Here is a 9,379-nt window from a genome sequence, read left to right as displayed (position 1 = left end):
TCTCGGAGGTATTTTTTTTTTTTTTTTTTTTTTACGTGGGAAAATTGTGGCTAGAAACTGCTTCGCCTTCATTTTTGAGGTGATCTTAAAAAAATATTTGCAATTCTGAACACATTTACCAGACTTATATCACACTGCTTTCCATATGACTAACAAATTTTGTTCTTAATTCCTTCCCTGATTCCTTAACTTTTCCCAATTGATTTTTTTCTTTTTTTGTTTCAACACGACGAAGAATGCAATGTCTTTAGGCGTCGCCAGTATCTCAAGTATTTTGGAGTGTAAAAGTGTTCAAAATATTCTACCTGCTTAAAATCTCACTTGACCTTTTGTTGCGATGTCTCAGCATGTACACCTTTCATTTCAGCTGCGGATTATTCTAATAGTTGAATCTAATTTTGTTTTCCTTAATATATGATGAATCCAAGGTAAGTCTATTTGGCCAGTGATCCTCCATTTATCGCTTTTTGTTCATTTTCTTTCTGCGCCATTAAGTGACATCACTGAACGTCTTTTTCTAGGCTCTGGCCAAAACTCTGCTTTCCTATGGTGAAGGAAATAGGGTCGTCACCTCAGGAAGCCTCACAGCCACCATCAGGCTAATACATGACCCTTAGACTGTCAGTGACCTTAGGATTGCCGGCTTTCTGGATGTATCTATATCATGCTGAAACACATTGGATTTTTACTAGCTTTTAATTTCATACCAAATTAGGTACCGTACGGTTTCCTCTTTAACTGTTTTAAAGCAATTGGTTGACGCTCTTTTCACGTTCGCGTGAAATGATACTTTAATACGTATAAAACTATAACTAGAATGAAGTATTATTGAGGGCACTTTTTAAAGTCTTGAGAAAACTGCTCTTTCTTTTATTATGGTTGATGTTCAAAGCAAACATGAGGATCGTCCTGCCGCGAATATGTAAACACAGAGTCGGTCAAGACACTATTTTATACAATATGTTAAGGAGAGTTTGGAGACCATGATAAGGCATTATGTGTATCGAGAGAACAGAGAAAACGTATTTTTTCGAAGTGGAAATATCTTATTTCATGGGGTCTGTAGAAAAGGACCATAAACTCACATAAATCTCCCCGCCTGCCGCAACAAGTCGCCAACCACAACTTCAAGAACACACAAGTCCTAACGAGGCACTAAGAGAAATCCCATCTGGCTATGCCTTGGAAATTCCCAGATCTCCGAGGGGAAGGCCCGTGAACATATGGTTAGTATAAGGCGTGAGAAAACACCCCTCACACCCTTGCCTTCGAAGGAGAACCCAAGGAAATGAGCCACTCTCACAGGTCAGGCCTAGTTGTTTTGGCCAATCAAATGGCATCAATGCCAGAGACCTAAGGACGTCCTCTAAGGAGCAAAGTAAGTATAGCTTAGTTTTACCAGACCACTGAGCTGATTAACAGCTCTCCTAGGGCTGGCCCGAAGGATTACACTTATTTTACGTGGCTAAGAACCAATTGGTTACTTAGCAACGGGACAAAATACCCAATAATCAACGGGAATTCTTACACTTTTAGTTTGTGCCGATCTCCTTTTGGTCATTTATTCATTAATGACAAACACTTTCTTAAGCATTAAGTGTAATGGTACATTGTTTAAGTTATGGCAGTAATAAAAAAAAATAAAGTCAACCAGTTCTTAAAATCACAAAAAAATCACAAAAAGATCATAAACACTTTTATCTTAATTAAAGTAAATTTAGTCAATCATTAAAATTTCCCCAGAATTCTAAATTACCGATTGGCGGTGTTAAAAAAAATCCCTTAACTTCTAATTACCCTTGACAGTGCTGGTAGAACAAATAAAATTATCCCTCTCTTCAAAAGAAATAAAGAGGGGAAAAAATAATCTTTGGAAAAAAAACTTATGATTCTGAACACCTTTAAGCGAACCCAAAAAATACAAGTTATGAGATTACTCGGTCAAAAAAATACATAACTTTCAGCTAATGAATGCTGAATAAGAAATTAAATACTTAAAATAATCGGAGAATGACACAAATAAAATACAGAAATTATGGGTTAGTCATGCCAAACGTTGAATAAAGTTTAATAATGGCAAAAGTTGGATAAAATTTAGTAAAAATGATAGGTATGTCTTATAAGATAAATGTCTTCCCTGATCATTCAGCTGCAGTAGAAATGCTTAAGAATCCGAATTTTTCCGGACGTAGAGCTCGTTGGTTTATGGCGGCCCAAGACTATGGCATAGACTTGAAATATGTTCCAGGGAATGCCAATAAAGTGACAGACGCCCTATCAAGGCATAGTACACAAGGTGATAGTATAAACATGATACGTCACGAAGCAGAACAGGGAGAATTCATAAGCAATGTATTTACCATGCATTACACAGAGGAGTTCTCACGACAAAATTTCATAGGTGAACAAAAAGGAGTTGAAGATTTAAAATCTTCAATTTTGTAGAAAATAAAAGAGAATTTAGTCAAAAGGAACGAGCAGAATTAATTAATAGAACTGGATGCCCCATAGACGCGGTGAACGTCATAGATGACGTACTAGTTTGGATGTGTCATGAATGTGACCCGTTTGATCAATTATCAGGAGTGCTCCATAAAAGAATAGTACCCAAGAGTCTAAGAAATAAAGTCTTTGAGTTAATGCATGACGATGACATGAGAGCTCACCCAGGAAGGGATGAGACAGTTAGACTAGTTAAGACATCTTTTCATTGGAGAGGAATTTACAAGGATGTTAGTAATTACGTAAGGAGCTGCAATACTTGCAACATAGTTACAAGGGAAGAACAGATAAGGAAGTACCTCTAGGGAAATATCCCATTCCGTAGACTCCATTTGAAAGAGTAGCCATAGATCTTATCACTAACCTTCACACCACGAGTAAGGGGAATAGAAATATATTAGCGTGTATTGACGCACTCACTTGATATACAGAGTTAATACCATTAACTAGTAAAGGAACTAAGGAGTGTGCAATCCCTCTCTTTAATAAAATATTTTGTAGGTATTCTGCCCCGCAGAATAATGGCACAGAGTTCAATAACTCATCAGTTCAAGAAATTTGTGATGCATTCAAGGTAGAAAAGGTAACGATACAACCGTATCAACCAGCTAGTGATGGCTTAGAGGAAAGAAATAACAGAAAGGTTCTAGATGAATTAAGGCATGCAGTAGGACAGGATCCTGATTGGGACGTCAATTTACCTTTAGTCCAATTATCACTAAATGCTAAGTATCATACAAGCACTCAAGCAACACCCATAAAGACTTTAATGGGACATGAATCAAGATTGCCATATGCGTGGCTGAATCAGCCAATACAGCCTAATTACTCTGAAGACACTATGAAAATAAGAGTTGGGAATTTCAAGGTAATTCATAAGCAATTATACAAGAATTTAGAGGAAGCTCAGAAGAATATGATAGACAAGCATCAAGAAGGATTAAAGCCAGTAGATTGCAAGACAGGCAATGAAGTTTACATCAAGAAGGAAGTAAGAAGTGGAATTAATTACAAGTTAGCCATTAAATTCACAAGGCCATACAAGGTCATAGACGTGCAAGAGACTAAGGTGAAAGTGAAAAAAGTGAATGAATTAATACCTTCCACATAATCATGCTGAATCATTAGAAGAAGAATGATTTTGGATAAATAAAGACAAAGTCAAGAGAACCAAGGAAGTCAAATAGGCAGAATCGGAAGAAGAAATTTCAGAAGAAAAAAATAGATATAACCTAAGAAACAGAAGCGTCACATTTAGTAATAATGATAAGAACAAACCCATCAATTCATCCTGTTATCCCTTGTATTTAATTTCTTTTTTGCTGAGTTTACCTTCATTTGTTAACTTAGTAATGAAACCATTTTTATAATGTTGTAATTCTTACTTTAATTAGTTGGTTTTGTAGCAAAAGGATTTGGGGTTAAGGCGCCGTAACTTTGAATTTACTTTTTCTTTAACTGAGGGGAAATACTTAGGAAGAAAGAGAGTAAAGTAAAAGTTCTGAAATGTAACGTATTAAAGTCAGAAATGTAACGTATTAAAGTCAAAAGGGTTAGCAGTCATCTTTAGAGATTTGCAACCCACTATCACTAATAGAAGAATGAGATAGAAGGTTAAGACAGGTATTAAATGATTTCAACGAGAATCTTGTTTTCAAATCACGAATATTTACATCAGTGTACTAATCTTAGAAGTGAAAGGTAAAAGGAATGAGAAATACAGTTTGTAAGATTTGTGAATACTTTAAGGATACCTCATCAGGGAGAAGTCTTGGCATAGCCCGTAACATGTCAACATTGAAAGGAGTGCATGAACTATACTAACACTAGAAGTAGAAAAGGTAATTACTTATTTTCCCGTAGAACTAACACGTTTACGATATTCATTTCTTAAAGATACTTTAAATAGAGAAGGCTTACTAATTTGTTTAGCCAGCCACAAAGATATTCATAAGTGCTACTTTTGTTTTCCCTACTCAGTTGCCAATCATACCTTTGAGTTAGACATTAAAAATATAGACGTTTCTTATGTAAAAGGATGTTTATACTTACATTGATAAGGTCAAGCAACATGTACACAAGTAAGTTACACATATTAGTTATACAATGTTTGAATATACCCAAGATAAAAATAAGGACACTCATTCACCTGAAGCAGTGAGCCCGACAAGAAATCCATGAAGAACGGCCAAAAAATGAAGATTGTCGCCGTTTGATTGTACAGAGTGATTACTTTTAAGAAATTAAAATCCCCTGCTAGGCAGCTAGGTATGAGGGCTGAGTCAATCCAAATGTAACTTGGATAGAAAATAACTGCTAATATTTCTTTGCTCTTTTATATTTCATATACGTTTGTTTTAATACTGAAAGCCAGATTCATAGAAGGAATTTGTAGTGCATAATGTGCACATTGTTAGGAGCCCTCAGAGTCCATACTGTTTTCTTTATTTAGAAAACTGTCAGGAGACAGTTCGGTAGTGTGGTCGAGAATGCATCGAGAGAACAGAGAAAACGTATTTTTTCGAAGTGGAAATATCCTATTTCATGGGGTCTGTAGAAAAGGACCATAAACTCACATAAATCTCCCCGCCTGTCACAACAAGTCGCCAGCCAGAACTTCAAGAACATACAAGAGAAATCGCATCTGGCCATGCCTTCGAAATTCACGAAATCTCCGAGGGGAAGGCCTGTGAACACATGGTTAGTATAAGGTGTGAGAAAACACCCCTCACACCCTTGCCTTCGAAGGAGAGCCCAAGGAAATAAGCCATTCCCACAGGCCAGGCCTATTTGTTTTGGCCAATCAAATGCCATCAATGCCAGAGACCTAAGGACATCCTACAAGGAGCAAAATAGCCAATAATCAACGGGAATTCCTTAAAACACACCTCCAAGAGTTGGAATGAAGCAAATGGAGGAGGTGCCTCAGTACACATTGTCTGCCCAGAATATGACGTCATGGTTGGCACAGGGGGGAATAGCAGATATAGGGAGAGACACAGGGAAAAAGAGGAGAGTCGAGACAGAGTCGAACAGAGTGGCAGGCAGAGCAAAAGAGAGAGAGTTCCAAAGTGAGGGGAAGCAGAAAAGAAACCGAAAGACAGCGCTAGAATAAGTGTGTAGTGGTGATTGACTCTCAGAACATTATTCCCCTTAATCAAATTCGTTAAGTCTCTCGATACAGCATTCAAAGCCTCGAACCAGTAGAAAATATAGGGTGGAAACTGTAAGAATAAAAGTGTGAAATAAAAGAAGAAACGGGAACAATTAATCACTTTCCCCCTAAACCTTAAGTATTTTGGAATTTAGTAATTGTTTTAAAGAATCACTTGTTCCTACTTACAATAATTGCCACATGCCCGTACCCCGGACACGTTACCTTAGATGTCATGCCCTTATAAAGAGGAAAGAAACGGGGCACGACAATATATGTATTGCTCCGAAAAATTTGCCGTGGGTATAAAATTATACTATTTACTTAGATTTGCAAAAGTTGAATTGAAATTAATGAGTAACGTGACCTATGGGCGTTTAGGAATCCTGTCTCTCCCTCTCTCTCTTATATGGTTGATTCTTGTAGTGAAAGAATTAAATAAAATTCCGGAACAAAGCAAAATGTACAAGGAACTATATAGCTATTTGTATATTTCCTAAGATCAACTAAGACGCAAGCTAAAACCTTTGTTTATATGACATTATTTTTCGTGTATTATTTATTATCATTTTTTCGTAACAAAGATATGATATTGTTAAGTAGTGAAAAAGGAAAATGGGGTTTGCTTAAATCGTGCTTTGTACGATGTTGCAATCAGAGCACAGGTACAGAAAATTTTACCTGTAAAAATTAAATAATTCTCCTTGATGGATAAAGAATTAAGAGAATGAAGCAATACACACACACATACACACACACACACACACACACACACACACACACAACACACATATATATATAATATATATATATATATATATATATGTGTGTGTGTGTGTGTGTGTGTGTGTGTGTATATGTATATATATTTATATATATATATATATATATATATATATATATATATATATATATATATATATATATATATATATATATATATATATATATATATATATATATATATATATATATATATATATATATGTCTGCAATCTGCATTTTAAAATCCAATCTGGTTTTGTAAATGAGATGTTATTTTAAGATACCTGGAGCCACAACGTTGTTTTGCCTACGAGGGTGCCACTTCTGTCTCCCATATCAGGGAGAGTTATCCGAACCTCTAATCCTGTTTAATTAAAGTGCGTTGCTGATGAAAATCCTTTGTAAAGCCTCGGAAACTCAACGCTCATAAAGCGTTCTAATGTCAACGCTACTTTCAAAACACGCTATAACTGGGATGCTGCGTAAAGCTGTTTCCTTCGCAATAACAGTTTCTCATTAATGTCTCATCCTTGATGTATTATTTATGGGCTGTATTTTACTTAGCCCTAAAATTAGTCCGCTTATTATGGACAGAGCTCATAAATACCTATAGAGGAAATGAGTATATATTATACACAGATGGAATAATGTCCTTCGTTCTGATGAACTGCAGTTATATAATTAAATCTACTAAACTAATAACGGCATCTTGTCTTTATTTTTTCTTCGTTTTAAATCAGTAAATTTAAAAAAATTCATAACGAGTAAGTCTAGGAAATGTTTTATTTTACACAATGCCGAATTTTTTATCATTCTATTCGATTTAAGCAGGCCAGAAAATTTTTTTTATTTTTAATATGCGTTTTCAAGAGATTTACAAGAAAAAAAGCTAAAACTTCTCTGCAAAACCAGGTCAGTGTTATCAAAGGCATTTCTGATTTTTTTTTTTACAACAAAAAATTATCAATAAGCAGACACAGATTTTTAGTCTGCATATAAGACGGAAACTAAATTGGAAATGACACGAATTTTGTCTTCCACTTTCTAAGAAACGAGGTGTACATTCTCTTATCTTCTATAAAAGAGGATTTATTTCAAGGGATAAAGAAAATTTAAAATCTAAGCCTTTCACTCTGATGGACTAAAATTATATATATCGATGAGGCATCAATAAACGATAATACTGTAACTGAGAAGAGTGATTAGATTTTCATTTTCACATTTTAAGAAAAGCCAAGTGACAAATTCAAACTTTCCGAAGAACAATGACAGTGGTTATTGTTCACAGTAATAGCCTCTGGTACGTATGGGGGAAGTGACCGGCTCTCCCTCAGTCTTCACTGTTACCTTTGATATCTGGAAGCAGATACTTTATCCGCGCGCTCTCTCTCTCTCTAGAGAGAGAGAGAGTTGAAGCCTTCAAGTTAAGAAGAAAATATTTCAACAAAATATTTAAAGATTAGATTGATTATGGATCCCTTCCAAGAGGAGATAGATTTTCCAAACTAAAATAGAACTGGATGGGTTAACACATTTGTAATTTAGAAGAAAAAAAGTAGTTATTCGGTCTATGGAATAGCCTGTACTGTGCGTTTCTTGGTGTTTGTCAGCCATTTAGGCTATGAATGTATTCACAAGATACAATGGTTTTGATGATATGAGTGCTGCTACACATCAATGTCATATAATATATATATATATATATATATATATATATATATATATATATATATATATATATATATATATATATATATATATATATATATGTATGTATGTATAACTGAATCACGAAAATATGGAACGTGATAAATATATAAATAAAGATAAAATCCACGAAGGAAACGGTAACACTGGAGTGCTGCGAGGCCTTTCGACACTATATAATAGTCTAGATTTAGTTGATAAATTAAACAAAATCACTTTTTGCCCCACTGATAGATTCGTTAGTTTTGATGTTTGTTCTCTTTTTACTAAAGTCCCTATAGATTCTATTTTAGAGTATCTTAGTAATGAATTAATCCATCATGAATTACCTCTACCTGTAAGTCATATCATTTCTCTCACTAGGTTATGCATTTGTGATTGTAAGTTTATATTCAATGGTGTATTTTACCAACAAATATTTAGAATGGCAATGGGCAAGCCTTTATCCTCACTCCTCTCAAACTTGTACATGGAATTCTTAGAAAAACGATATATACTTAATATCATTTATACTCCTTTAAAGTGGTATAGGTATGTTGACGATATTTTAGCTGTTTTGCCTGCTGGTATTGATGTAAATGATTTACTCTGTAATTTGAATAACCAGGTACCATCCATTAAGTTTACGTTAGAATTAGAAAAAGACAATTGCCTCCATTTCTTAGATGTTTTAATGCACAGAGAACAATTTCAATGTAAATTCAGTATTTATAGGAAACCAACCAACAACTTAACTTACGTCCATTTTTATTCAGGCCATCACCTTAACATCAAAAGATCAATTTTTTCCTCTATGTTTTTACGAGCCTTGCGCATTGTCAGTCCCCAGTATTTGGGTAAAGAAATTGAATACATAAGAAAAATAGGGATAGATTTATGTTATCCTTCACATATACTAGATATTTGTTATAACAAAGCCCACAAGAAGTTTTATAGTGAAAGTAACATGACGAAAGAAACCCCTAAGAACATTCTTAGCTTGCCTTATTTTAGTGGTTTTGAAAACATAAAATCATTATTAAAACCTTTTAATGTCAACCTCGTTTTTTCTTATAATAACACACTCAAAAGAACGTTAATAAAAAATAGCCCTAAAGAAAACAACAACATAATATATAAGATTCTATGTTTGGACTGCCCCTCTTTTTATATTGGCCAATCTAGCAAAGATTTAGATGTACGTATTAAGCAACATAAGTATTCTGTCAAAACTGGACAAGCATCCAATGCTATATTCATTCATTTAAGTGA

The 9,379-nt window shown here is 34.6% G+C and overlaps 1 protein-coding gene across 1 annotated transcript; it reads left to right on the top strand.

Moving 5' to 3' along the window:
- Positions 1 to 417: 417 nt before the first annotated feature.
- On the top strand, positions 418 to 5,268 carry LOC136842069 (uncharacterized). The gene is made up of 7 exons (XM_067109455.1): positions 418 to 428; positions 1,275 to 1,378; positions 2,150 to 2,296; positions 2,446 to 2,684; positions 3,020 to 3,571; positions 4,540 to 4,583; positions 5,106 to 5,268. Exons 1-7 carry the CDS (start codon positions 418 to 420, stop codon positions 5,266 to 5,268), a joined length of 1,260 nt encoding a protein of 419 aa, XP_066965556.1.
- The last annotated feature ends 4,111 nt before the right edge of the window (positions 5,269 to 9,379 follow it).

This window comes from Macrobrachium rosenbergii, chromosome 2 (genome assembly GCF_040412425.1).
Source record: "Macrobrachium rosenbergii isolate ZJJX-2024 chromosome 2, ASM4041242v1, whole genome shotgun sequence".
Lineage (NCBI taxonomy): Eukaryota > Metazoa > Arthropoda > Malacostraca > Decapoda > Palaemonidae > Macrobrachium > Macrobrachium rosenbergii.
The sequence above is the reverse complement of the archived record's forward strand: the minus strand, read 5'-3'. Positions and strand labels throughout refer to the sequence as shown.

What these genes read in the sequence shown, in the direction of transcription:
- LOC136842069 (XM_067109455.1), top strand. An exon ending in GACGTCCTCTAAGGAGCAAA is followed by an intron (nt 1,379 to 2,149) that starts GTAAGTATAGCT and finishes CTGATCATTCAG; the next exon opens with CTGCAGTAGAAATGCTTAAG. An exon ending in GTCAAGCAACATGTACACAA is followed by an intron (nt 4,584 to 5,105) that starts GTAAGTTACACA and finishes TGTCACAACAAG; the next exon opens with TCGCCAGCCAGAACTTCAAG.